General features: G+C 37.3%; 1 protein-coding gene across 1 annotated transcript in view; it reads left to right on the forward strand.

The window, feature by feature from the left end:
- Positions 1 to 1,628: 1,628 nt before the first annotated feature.
- Positions 1,629 to 13,968, forward strand: part of ryr2b (ryanodine receptor 2b (cardiac)) — a 102,361-nt gene continuing 90,021 nt past the window's right edge. The window contains exons 1-15 of the mRNA XM_056234992.1: positions 1,629 to 1,673; positions 5,211 to 5,327; positions 5,445 to 5,549; positions 8,061 to 8,150; positions 8,240 to 8,318; positions 8,413 to 8,525; positions 8,623 to 8,740; positions 9,059 to 9,155; positions 9,247 to 9,321; positions 9,413 to 9,569; positions 9,738 to 9,902; positions 10,684 to 10,805; positions 10,966 to 11,149; positions 11,251 to 11,386; positions 11,460 to 11,555. Of these exons, the coding sequence (XP_056090967.1) occupies positions 1,629 to 1,673; positions 5,211 to 5,327; positions 5,445 to 5,549; positions 8,061 to 8,150; positions 8,240 to 8,318; positions 8,413 to 8,525; positions 8,623 to 8,740; positions 9,059 to 9,155; positions 9,247 to 9,321; positions 9,413 to 9,569; positions 9,738 to 9,902; positions 10,684 to 10,805; positions 10,966 to 11,149; positions 11,251 to 11,386; positions 11,460 to 11,555 (1,699 nt within the window). The remainder of the gene's footprint in view (positions 1,674 to 5,210; positions 5,328 to 5,444; positions 5,550 to 8,060; positions 8,151 to 8,239; positions 8,319 to 8,412; positions 8,526 to 8,622; positions 8,741 to 9,058; positions 9,156 to 9,246; positions 9,322 to 9,412; positions 9,570 to 9,737; positions 9,903 to 10,683; positions 10,806 to 10,965; positions 11,150 to 11,250; positions 11,387 to 11,459; positions 11,556 to 13,968) is intronic.

Here is a 13,968-nt window from a genome sequence, read left to right on the forward strand (position 1 = left end):
ACTTTTTGCAATCCCCTTTTGCCCAGATAACAGCTTTCTCCTATAATGCCTGATTAGTTTGGAGAACACCTGACAAGAGATCAGAGACCATTCCTCCTACAGAATCTCTCCAGATCCTTCAGATTCCCAGATCCATGTTGGTGCTTCTTCTCTTCAGTTCACTCCACTCATCAGGTCAGGGGACGGTCATGGCAGAAGCTTCATTTTGTGCTCCGTAACATTATAAGATTTCTAGCAGAAGCCGTCAGGTTTTGATTTTTTATCTGTTGATATTTGATAGAAACCACAATGCCATCTGAACAAGATGTCCAGGACCTCCAGCAGAAAAATACGCCCACGATTAAAGATCCAACGGTATATTAAATTGTACACACGGAGTACTTTTTATCCTTGTGTGCACCAAACCCATCTAGCGTGTCTGCTGCCAAAAAGCTCTTTTTTTAGTCTCATCTGACCACAGAACCCTGTGCCGTCTGAAGATCCAGTCGTGTCTGACAACTGAGTTTGCTGGAGTTTGTTTTTGGAGGAGCGAGGAGGATTTTTCTTGAAACCCTCCCAAACAACATGGGGACGTAGGGGTTGTTTGATTTTTTTTTTTTTTTTTTGTATGGCTTCTGACCCCCAAGACTCAAGTGATCTCTGCAATTCTCCATCTGTGATCCTTGGAGAGTCTTTGGCCACTCAAACTTTCCTCCTCACAGTGCATTAAGACAATATAAACACACGTCCTCTTCCTGGCAGATTCGTAACATCTTTATGATTGGAACTTCTTAATTAACAGATGGTCAAAATGGGGATTTTCAAAATCAATTTTCTTACAGCCACTTTGTATTTTGTGATGCTCAACAATCTTTTGATGCACATCAGAACTATATTCTTTGGTTTTACTCATTGTGATGGATGATTAAGGGAATTTGGCCTTTGTGTTTCCTCAAATTTAAACTCCTGTGAAACAATAAGTTATAGCTAGACACTTTCATGTTCCTAGTCACCCTGGTGTGCTAAAAAAAAAGGTCAATATTAATGGGAATATACTTCAGAGATATTTTACTCGTAAAAAATTCTGGGGTGCCAATAATTGTGGCCAATGTGTTTCGGAGAAAAACATTTATTTCATAATGTGATTTACCCCCCACTTTCAATTCTTTTACTTCAATGAAAGGTTAGATTTTAGCAAAATCTTTGAATGAAAGATCAAAAGGATAAACAATGCAGATTTATTTTTTACAGCCATTTTTTAATCATATTTACCAGGGGTGCCATTAATACTGACCACAACTGTATATATATATATATATATATATATATATATATATATATATATATATATATATATATATATATATATATACATATTAATATTTATTGATAATTCACATTAATTACATGTTTTTCTATATGCTTTTACTTTCTTGCTTGCAAGCTTTCTCCATTGTAAATACCAAATATGGAGAATCCCTTTCTTTCCCACTTTAACTTTATCAGATCTCAGCAGCATTATCTCATGATGGGTGGTATCGTGGTCTCCCTGTCCTGGGATGGGTTCAGCACCTGCGGCTTGTTGAGTGGAGTTCTTCAGTCTTCTGGTTCTTACACACAGATCCCTAAAGTCCGGCTAGTCACTGAACATGGATATTGGAGAAGCGGAAGATGAAATCCAGTTTCTGCGAACTGTAAGTAAAATTGACTATATTATAATGCAAATTTTAATGCAATTGATAATGTGTTGACTTCTTTATGCTATATTTGTAACTTCTGACAGTAAAAGGGCTGATTACTAATTTGCAGCTGATTACTAAATTGCAATTGGATTTGTTTTTAGATTGATGTTATAGGAACTTAATTAACTTCATGGATCAATATTACATGTTAGCAGATGGGTTACAGAAGAATATATCAGACATTTTTGGCCATGGATATGGATACACGGACTCGCTCCACAGATGTTACTTACAGTAATACAATTTCATACTGATGATATGTTTACGCTTGAGCAATCACTCATAACTTTGTGTATTTATCATTCATTTTTGTGTCTGTTGTCATATACAGTTATGAAATGCAATGATGTGATTTACAGTGTTTGAATTCACATTTGAGAGAGTTTGACCCATATCACTGGTGTCTATTTTTACTTTGTGTTATCAGTAACAGAGGAACTGGAGAGTCTGTTGGAGCTATCCACTCTCAGCTCCATATCTCTAAAACAGATATAAATGTGCTCTCTTTTTCTTACACAGATACAGTACACGCTTCCACTCATTCACTGAGTCATTTAGTGCATGCGTTTGTAACAGTAAAGTGCAGAAAAATAATTAATTGTTTTAGATTGTGTTAATTAAGCCTTAACTTTGTGTGTGTGTGCGTGCGTGCGTGTGTGTGTGAGACCCATTACTGGTCACTGAAACACAAATGACAAGCTGGAGGTGTTGGAATTCTCCATTCACTGAATGATACACAGATATTCAGCCCTTATAAGGCTGCTCTGCTCCAATCTGCTCCAGTGCAACATAAAACACTGCTGTTCTACACACTGTAAAATGAGCCATGACATTTAATCTAGCATAATATGGGGCCGTTTATTTGTTTAGAATTTATTTATAATCTTCATTTAACCAGGAAAAATGGGGCTCTCTAATCACAGATATTACAAATATGTTAATTACTTACATAAAAACATGGTATATTTGGTAACACTTTATTTTAAGGTGACATAGTTACACATTACTTGTACTTACTATAATATGACAACAACAGTAAATTATGCATCATAAGTAACCAAGCCCTATCAACCCTAACACTAACCTTAACCATAAGTTAATTTACTCAGTACTTATTTGTGTAATTTTACACTGTAACAACATCACCGTAATATAAAGTGTTAATATTCAACAAACAATTTCATGTTGAACAACGTTGCTGATTAATTTCTGATTGCCATTTTTACTTTACTGAGGTTTGTATTTTTAGTTTTGGGGTGTACATGCATTTATTCAAAACTTGAATGTTATTTGTTTGCTTTGCAACATGTTCACTTTTTCAGAAGTTAAAATTTAATAATTACAAAGTTAACTGATCATTTTCTAGAAATGTATAGTTGTCTTGACCAAAATGTATTGCCTGAACAGCAAAGTAGTGCTGAAGACAATTAATCAAATATCAATGTATCATGTTGCATTCCTCCCCCTCTCATTTCCATTTCACAGTTTATGGTGCATGTATCCAAGTGTAATTTACATTACAAATATAAAATAAAAGACAGTGGTAGAGCTGCAAACATCATTTGTACTTTATTTCTGTTTCTGTTAAACAATGGAGTCATATGCAATTTTAAGCATTATTCCATCAAAAAACTTTAGTTCACCCAAAAATGAAATTTCTGTCATTGATTAGGCTACTCACCCTCATGTCATTCCAAACCCGTAAGACCTTCGTTCATCTTCGGAACACAAATTAAGATACTTTTGATGAAATCCCCTACCCCCCATAGACTGCAATGTAATCACCACTTTCAAGGCCCAAAAAGGTAGTAAAGGCATTGTTAAAATAGTCCATGTGAAAAGGAGGTTTGAGAGGGATGTGCAGGTAGCTTGAGACCAGTGGAGTTGTCGATAAGAACAGTCTTGTCCAGTCACTTTAACTACACAATGTCTTTCTTTATTAGGTATGTTTGTATATGTGTGTGTGTGGTCTCTAAAAGGGAAATGATATGAGATACAATTAGCTACATAATGCCACAATACAAGGCCACAATCCATTTGAATGACAATCAAACATTTGTACATTTAAACAGACAGAAAGGAACAGTCTCATAATTAAAGTAACATACGATCAAAAGAGAAACGTATGGAACTTACATAGTTCAATAACGCACACAGGGCAGGAGACAAGGCATTTCCAGCAGCAACATACAAGGATTCCTCCATGTGGCAGGAACAAAGAGAAAGGGCTGTGCACAGGTGCTGTCTAATAAAGTCTGTGGCTGATTGGAGCTAATTAGATGAAGGTGTGGGGAACTGCATGGGGAACTGATGCTGCGTTCCAGGCAGGTTTTTGAGCACGTAAATCCCGACTTCAAACCACGACTCACGACTTTGTAGCATTCCAGGCCAGTCACGCCAAACTACCTGAGCGCAATATACATACTTATTTTTTCAGACACATAACATTGTAATACATAATCGTGTGTGTATATACATACTTATTGTTTCAGACACATGACATTGTAATACATAATCTTGTGTGTATTATTATCATTATTATTATATTATTATTAATTTGACTGCAACGTTATATTGTCCTAAAGTGTATTCTCACTGTGTACCGCCTGCAGAAACACTGCATCCGTAGGGGCTGCCATTGTTGTTTTGTATGGTTTTGCGGGCTATGTGACGTCAGAACTCGTAACTGGGAGTACATCGATCTAGTACGAGTTCACGGGTGGGAAGTCACGGGTTTGACTGCCGTTCCAGTGCACTTTCACGGGTATAAGGTTGGAAAAACACGGGTTACAGGTTGCCTGGAACGCGGCATGAGTGGCAAAGAAAAATGGGCGTGGCAACTGCAGGACAGACAGGAAAACTTCAAAACACCATGTGTCAGTGGTTCAACCTTAATGTTATGAAGTGACGAGTACTTTTTGTGCGAAAAATAATAATAATATAAACATCCACTTTATTCAACAATTTCTTCTCTTCTGTGTCAGAACTCTGACGCTGTTTCCGTGAGCACCACGACATGTTAGTGTTGCTGATGCAGGAGCTGGCATTCTGACGTGCTGCGCGTGTGTTTACTACGTGAACAGTGTCAAGAGATGACACAGAAGAGAATAAATTGTTGAATAAAGTCGTTTTACTCCTCTCTTCATAACAGAAAAGTTGAACCACTGTAGTCCTGACTATTTTAACGCTGTCTTTACTACTTTTCTGGGCCTTGAAAGGGGTAATAACGTCTAACGGGTGGGGGGTCAGAAAGCTCTCGGATTTCATCAAAAATATCTTAATTTGTGTCCCGAAGATGAACGAAGATCTTACGGGTTTGGAACGACATGGGGGCAAGTAATTAATGACAGAATTTTAATTTTTGGGTGAACTAACCCTTTTTTGTGAGATCAGATAAGAGTCTACCCAGCTAACACACGACGTAACAGTCACGTATTTGTGTTAGCTGGGTATATTCTTAGCTGTGGTCAGTAATGTGAATGTTTTCAGCGGGATGAACTGGTGTTGAGGTGTTGCTCATCAGGCCCTCATCAGAAGAAACTGTCTTTAGCTGCAGAAGGTTTCGGCGACCGGTTGTGTTACCTTGAGTCCACCTCCAACTCAAAGGTGAGATGCTCATTTACGTAATATTTTTTAAACTAAGTCACATGTATGTGTAAGTCTGTGCATGATGCTTCAAAAACAGCTCCTGCAGTTTCGTGTCGTCTTTCCTCTTGTTAACAGAACGTTCCAGCAGACCTTTCTGTGTGCGTGTTTGTTCTTGACCAGTGCCTGTCTGTCCGAGCGCTGCAGGAGATGCTGGCCAACCATGAAGACCAGTGTGCAGGGGTGGGTAATGTGGTGAAAGGGGCTTCAGACAATTCAGACTTCAGCAAACTATGAACAGTTATCAATTCAGTGGATAAATATTCAGTGAAAAATATCACCTGTACACTATATTTCAAAAGTTTTTTGAAAGAAATGACAACTTTTATTTTTGCAAAGATGTAATAAATTGATAAAAAGTGACAGACATTTATAAATTTACAAAAGATTTCTATTTCAAATAAATGCTATTCTTTTAAACTTTCTATTCATCAAATAACCATGGTTGACTGAAAAAAAAAGAATAAGCAGCACAGCTGTTTTCAACATTAATAATAATAAGAAATGTTTCTTGAGCACCAAAACATCATATTATTCAACACCACACCAGAGCTGGACAGTAACAATTAAAGTACATTTACTTGAGTAATGTACTTAAGTACACCTTTCTTCTTCTTGAGTATTATTTTTTCTGGAAACATTTTACTCTAACTTCACTACATTTGAAAGACAAATATCATACTTTTTACTCGAGTAGAGAGTCAGTCAGGGGAAGATTTTGGTTGCAGGGGTTGCATTTTGGTTGGAAAATATAGTCGGGTTGACGTCAGTCAGAACTTTCAGAAACCCGATTTTCATTTTCAAACACGAACATCTGTCCAACGTTGGGGATTAATATCAAACTGGCGTTGGATTCTGACATCAAACTGATTTTCATGTTCAACGTTGGGTTTGGTCTTGTAAATGCGAATTTTGTCATTGTTTTGGAGCACACTAGCTTAGGCCTATAAGGCTATATTCATTAAGCCAAAAATTTTTAAATAGGACACTATTTGAGGTAACAGCCATTTGCTGTCCGAAACCATTGTGGACGTTATTGAGTGCACTTATTCAATCTCACATTCAATCCCACAACTGGATGTTCTAGAAATAAATTTGATATTGATATGAAGGCAGGCATAGACTCAGAAGCATAAGGTAGGCCTAGGCCTAAGTACATACAACAATGCAACAATAATAAAACAATGCATTGACATTTACTTTTGATACTTAAAGCTGCAGTCCGCAGTTTTTCCTCTTTGTCCCCATCTCGGTTCGAAATCTGCAATTGCCGTTATTCGCGGAATTATCAACTTTACGTGAGTTGTATTTCGACACGGCACAGCGCGGATGAACACAATGTTTGAGGAGAGTGTGCAGCTGTCAATCACCGCGCCTGTGTGGATACTGTCATTCAGAATCACAGATTATTCTTTTTGGAAGTATGACCAACATAAGAATTTTCACCAGAAAATGTCATCTGAACAAGTAAGAAACATCCACTTTTGTTCTGGTTCTAACAGTAAATCGCGCTGATTAAATCTAACAATCGCTTATCATATCACGCAAAACCGTGCAAATTATACTTTGTTCTCAAATTGTTAATGTTAACAACGTCAGTATTGCGTGACTACATGAAATGTCCTTCCGATATTATCCTTGTTTTCGCATGGGTTCGGTTGCAGTCTCTTTTTTTCTGTAGCCACTCCGAAGTCCGAACTAAGTCTTTTGCATTTTACGGGTGAATCTGTTGTCACTGGTGATTGTCGTTTGAACCTTTCTGCATCCGCCATCAAATTGATAAGTTTAATTATATCAAGTGCTGTGAGAAAAGGCTATAAATCTCCACATCCAGCATCCTCACATGCAATATATACTAGCCGAGACTCCTTCTTTATGTGTACAGATGTGACGTAATTACGCAAAGACATGCTCGAATCTCCCGCGGAAATCCACCAGTACCACTGGAATTAAAAACATTATCCTAAACTGACCTAAACCAATGAAATCGGCTGCAGGGCGGGATTTCCGCTGAAGTGTTTTGGGGGAAAAAATCACGCCTTTGAATCGAGGTAAGGCAAGCAGAGAGTTTTGAACACTGGCGCTGGTTATGTATTTTCTTAAATATGTATTTTGGATCATTTTTAACCCCCAAAAAGCTACGGACTGCAGCTTTAAGTAGCCTACTTTTAAAAACGAGTAGGCCATAGCCTACTTTTACGTAAAAATCGGTAGGCTATTTGACCAGGACTTTCACTCAATTACAAGTAAGGAAGTTGTGTACTTTGTCCACCTCTGTTTAACACAGGTTGGAAAACCGTAGCCTACCTGTGGCAACATTTTTCCAAAACGCAAATACCAACACATATCACTGCTGTTTCTAAAATAAATGGACACTACTGCCTCGAGGCAGTAAGACAGCAAGGACTTTTCGTCACACACAATTATGATTAGGCAGGGCAGATTATGGATTAATAAAGACTTGTTTTCACGCGGCTCCTTGCACAATTATGTTATTACAATTTTTATGCATGATTTGCAAACGAATTTATTTTGGAGTTTGCATCACTTGCCATTTTCACGTTCCGGAAAAAAAACCTAAACACGCCTTACTGGACATTTCACTTTGAAACTGTCGCGAAACATTCACGACCCAACGTAACTTGTAAACAAATGTTAAAATTGTGCCAAACAATAGACTGTAAAATATCACAGAGTGTTTTGTTTCAGTCCCGTGAGGCAGCTGGGCGTCGTACTCTACTCTATGGCCAAGCAGTGCTGTTTCGACATGTTTACAGTGACATGGTAAGACCAGGCTTTATATTCCTTGTTATTAATTAGTGGCTTACATACTACTATGAAGTGTAAATTTGGAATCTGCTGTCTTGTTTTAGTATCTTTGCTGCATGTCCACATCAGGCCTCTCCTCTGACAAACTGGCTTTTGATGTTGGTTTGCAGAAGGAAAAAAAGGGTTAGTTCATATTCTCTTTTTTTTTTTGTATACTGAATGTTTTGATAAAGACCAGGGCTGCCATACATTGATGTTACTATGATGATGGTTTCAGGTGAGGTCTGTTGGTGGACGGTTCACCCTGCCTCTAAACAGAGGTCAGAGGGTGAGAAAGTCAGAGTGGGTGATGACCTCATCTTAGTTAGTATTTCCTCTGAGAGATACTTAGTGAGTAAATCCATCTGTTCTTCCATCTGTTCATCTATTTGTCTGTCTGTATATCAATATTTTTATGCAGTGTGACAACCTGTCGCTCTCTTTCTAGCATGTGTCGTGGAGTAGTGGTGAAGGTAATAACAATGGCATTGGCCGGGTGGATGCTTCCTTCCAGCAAACATTGTGGAGTGTGGCCCCTGTTTCTTCTGGGACTGTGGAGATGCAGGGTAGATGACCGATTTTATACTATCAATTTAAACATTTGTTTGGTGTCTGAAGGTCTTAATGGCTAATTTTCATGCTCATTGGCTAAATACAGTACATTATCAAGAAATACACACCCACACATATTTTTTTTGCCATATAGGCTATATATGTTTCCAATATTTGTACATTTGCTCATATTGTATTTTATTAAATATAAAAATATATGGGGGTAAATATGGATGTAAATACAATATTTTATAATATTTTATAATGTAATATTTTTGCTGGAGGTTTGTATACTTTTTAATTTTTTTTATGAATTTCATTTTGAATTGTAGGTCATGTGCGAGGAGGGGACACTGTGCGTCTGCTACATGGACACACAGATGAATGTTTGACCATTCCTGCAGCGGATCACAGACGGGAAGAGCGCAGGTCAGAGAGGTTACCTTACTGATCGGAGACAGATTGTTGACACTTATTACAGCTTTTTCCCTTCATGACCATTTTTCCTTTCTTCCTCCAGATCTGTCCATTTCGAGGGAGGCTCAGTATCTCTTCAGGCTCGATCTTTATGGAGGCTCGAAATGTTACATGTTGCGTAGGTGTCCCTTCAGCTAGTTTGCAGATGACAGTTGAAAGTAGATTCCCTCTGTGTTTGTCAGATTGTGTTAGTAACAGATTGTTTGCAGGTGGAGCGGTAGCCACACTCACTGGGGTCAGCCGTTCCGTCTTCGGCACCTTACCACCGGATCATACCTGGGACTGACTCACGATCAGGGACTACAGCTGGTGGAAAGAGAGAGAGCCGATGTCAAAAGTACAGCATTCTCCTTCCGTGCATCAAAGGTTGCATAATATCATCTCTAAACTCAACATAAACCATATTATAATCAATAAATTATTGTGGTTACGTAGTATAATCATATTTTTTGTTTTTTTGTTGTTGTTGTGGTGATATATTAAATTGTGATGATTAATGCAAACTTTATTTTTATTGTATTTTTATAGGAAGAGAGCCAGGAGATCTCACACTTTGTTAAGAGGAGAGATGGCATGGGCGTACCTGAGATTAAATATGGAGATTCTCTCGGTTTCATTCAGCACATTGACACTGGGCTATGGCTCACATATCAGACCACTGACACTAAGAGACAGATGGAAAGTGTGCCACAGAGACAGGTAAACCTGTGTAAATAAATCAAATAAGGTCCAAAGTCATACTAGATAAGATCACTTACAATACCGTTCAAATGTTTGGGGGTTGATATTTTTAAGTCTTTCAACAATTTATCTGCTCAACAAGACTGCATTTACTTGGGAACAATTTACAGTAAAAACAGTAATATTTAAAAAAAAAAATTATCACAATTTAAAATAACTGTTTTCTATTTGATTATGTTTTAAAATGTAATTTATGCCTGTGATGGCGAAGCTGAATTTTTAGCATCATTACTCCTGTCACATGAACCTTCAGAAATCATTCTAATATGCTAATTTGCTGCTCAAGAAATATATATATATTTTTAATATCATTATCAATGTTGAAAACAGTGGTGTTGCTTAATATTTTTGTGGAAACCGTGATTATTTTTCTTTTTTTTTCTTTCATGAATAGAAAGTAAAAAAAAAAGAAAGTATTTTTTGAAATATAAATTGTATTACATTATAAATGTCTTTCCTGTCAATTTAATGCGTCCTTGCTGAATAACTTTTAATTAAATAACTTAATAATTAAATACATTTCTTAAAAAAAAAAAAAACACACACATATATATATATATATATATATACACCGGTATATATATCTTACTGACCCCAAACATTTGAACAGTAGTGTACATTAGACAGTTGAGCTCAGGAACTGCAATTAAACAAAGCCAATACCTTTCTTTTATAATTGTTCTGTCTAATATTAAAATTCTGGTTCAAATGCATGAAGTGAAGTGGTTTTCTCTCGCAGGCTGTTTTGCAAGCAGAAGGACACATGGATGATGGAATCACCCTTTCTCGCTCTCAACAGGAGGAGTCACGAGCTGCTTGTTTAATTCGTAGCTCCGCCCTTCTCTTCTCACAATTCATTAGGTAACAATAATACAGTGATAGCTTACAGAATACTGTGTGCTTATCAACTTTGCTGGAGCATTTTGAATTCCAACTCTTTTAAAATCCTTTTATAAGGCACAAAGTGTGTTCAAAGAAGCACACTTATGTTTCATAAGGATTTTTTTTTTCCTTTCTGAAGGGGACTAGATGATGTCAGTCAGAAGGAAAACATTACTGATTTGGTTCTTCCAATTGAGATGGTCCGTCTGACACTGCAGAATTTGCTTGGTTATTTTCAATGTCCTGAAATGGGGCTAGATCACGAGGTCAGACAGGGAGATATTCGAGCACTTAAGAACAGACAAAATCTCTTCCAAGATGAGGTAATACCTGCAGCAAATGAGACAACACATATATGTAGCCACACACTGCAATAATGTCTGAATCATATAGTTTTTTGTTCTGCTTATTGTGCCTTTCTCAGGGTATAATCCCTCTGGTGCTGGACTGCATTGACCACCTGCATGTGTACAATAGTGCGACTCATTTTGAAGAGGCTGTTGGGAAAGAGGCAGGAGAGTCATGGGAAAAGATTTTGAACTCTTTCTATGAGCTGCTAGGTATAGGATGACTTGTTTAGAGATTTATAATAAAGGTTTAGCTTTGATTTACCAAATTTCCATTTCCCTACAGCTGCTCTTATCAGGGGTAATCGGAACAACTGTGCCCAGTTTTCTGGATCCTTGAACTGGCTGGTCAGCAGACTGGAGAGGCTGGAGGCCTCCTCTGGTAAATGTCCTGGAGAATTATTAGGGCCCAAGCCCAAAGGGCGAAGGCCCTATTGTTTTCCTTAGGATTATTTATTATTATTATTATTATTATTATTATTATTATTATTATTATTATTATTTTTCTGCTACCTTTTGGACACTTTTGGAGGCCTTAACATGCTCAAAAACTCCTGAAACTTTGCACACATGTCAGAACCCGCGGCCATCAGGGCCGGGCTGAAGATGGTACCCGGGCGTGGCAGGGGGGCTCGACAGCGCCCCCTGGAACGGGGTCCGAAAACATGGTCCATAGATCAAACACGCTTGCATGTAATAATATGAAACTCGGTACACATGTAGATCTCCTCGTTTCATATATACTTCACACTCTTACTTTTTACCCCAGCCCAACAGGAAGTCGGCTATTTAGGGTTGTTGGTAAAACACACGCAATGGAATGTGAAATACTCCTCCTAGAGAATTCAAACAAACGGCACGAAACTCGGTCAGCATGAAGTCAAGACATTGAGGATGAAAGTTTGCGAGGGGATTTTTGATATCTCGAACGGTTTGGCCGTGGCGAGGAAACGAATTTATGGCGAGAAACAACAAACAAGAAGTGCGTTATAACTTCTGCATACATTAACTGATCTTGATGAAACTTCAGCAGTGTGATCGCTGTAAGAGGCCGATCACATGGATGTGACTATTGTGAGTCAAAGTTATAGCGCCACCAACTGGCAGCAGGAAGTGTGTCACTTTCTAAATGCTTTTGACAAAAGTGGGGGGGTTAGTTTTATCTACAGTAACAAAACTCGATATGTATATTGTACTCTTCGAGCCGGACAACTTTCTAATTTACCGTAATTAGCTACGACCAACAGGAAGTCAGATATTTTGGTTTGAATGTGGATTTCAGATTCTGAGTTTTTAGCTACTCCTCCTAAGTAGTTTATTTTATTCATGCCAAACTTTTTCAACATGATGAAAATACATTGAAGATGCTAAATTGTGAACAGATATTGAATATCTCAAACGGTTTTGCTATGGTTGAGGGATTCAAGTAATGTCAAAAAAAGAATCAGGGCATGTCTCATATCTTTCTAAAATGTAATTATACACCATTTATTTTTATATAAAATTATACAAATATTAGAACTAAACCCATTTTATTCCTTTTTTTCAATTTAAGAATTATTTTTAAGTTTAAAAACAGCCAGAATGGTTGTTTAGTCAAAAATAATAATAATCCAAATCATATATAGTGCTATACTGCCCTCTTGTGTTCAAAATCAGGTAGGCCTATTGAATTTATAAATATTTATATATTAGGGATGTTACTATGGGAATATTTTCCCACCGGTTAATCAACGTGTGATTGTGTAAACCAATTGTGTAAACCTCCCGCTGGGGGGTTTAAAAACACTAACTTGAAAGCGAAAGTATAATATGGACGTCCGCACAGACATTGAAATGGTGGCGCTCGAATGAATTCCTATGGAAGTAGAAATTAACTAAACGTTCGCTCTGTTCTGCTCGCTCGTCGCCATGGACGCGCACCATTATGAATGCCAGTGCAGCCGCATACTTTTTAGTGTCACTAAAATTAGTGCAATTTCGGGGGCCGATTGCTTGAATTGTGAGTTCAATAGTCTATTATTTTTCACGGAAAACACAACAATAAAAGAGTACAATGACAGATTCGCTTAAATAGGCGTTTTTACATAAAATAGCCTATTCCATCATCATCTTTTCAGTCAGCTCTTCACTCTCGTGATTAATGAAATTTGACTCCTGTTGCTGATATTTGCTGCAACTTTCGTTCAGCTCACAATTTAGTAAGCAAACACGTTTCAAATGTGTTTTTATTTTATTTTTGTGTATGTGTGTGTATATGTATGTATATATATAAATATAGCTTATGTTTCAAATATGAGTTAATTAACAATCGTTGGAAAGAATGATACTTTTAAACATAACACTAAACCGTCATTAGGTGTCGCCAGGCGACCGTCTTAATGAGCGAGTCATTGATTCATTCGTTTGAACGACTGAGTCATTCATGAATGAGATAGATGTTTATGGATTGATTGGTCATTGAATCTTTGAGTCAACCGATTCGTTCAAAATGCTGAATCATTCAGTAATGAGAACGCGTTGCTGTGAGATGCGCGATGGTTCTGCTGTGATCTTTGTTTAACTATTTTCGCTGCTGAAACAGAAAAAAAGTCAATATTGCATGTAAAATGTAAGTGATTTGACTTGTGTGTGTGTGTGTGTGATTGTGTGTGTGATTGTGTCTGTTACAGTGATAAGAGTTTAACCCTTGTTAAACTTTAGGCCTTGTCTTTTTGGATATATATCTTTTTATATTAAAAAATAGTCATACAACCCATATATTTTAAATGTATTGTTTGCTTTAAATTACATTA

This window comes from Rhinichthys klamathensis, unplaced genomic scaffold, assembly GCF_029890125.1.
Source record: "Rhinichthys klamathensis goyatoka isolate OS25496 unplaced genomic scaffold, OSU_Roscu_1.1 h1tg000412l_1, whole genome shotgun sequence".
Lineage (NCBI taxonomy): Eukaryota > Metazoa > Chordata > Actinopteri > Cypriniformes > Leuciscidae > Rhinichthys > Rhinichthys klamathensis.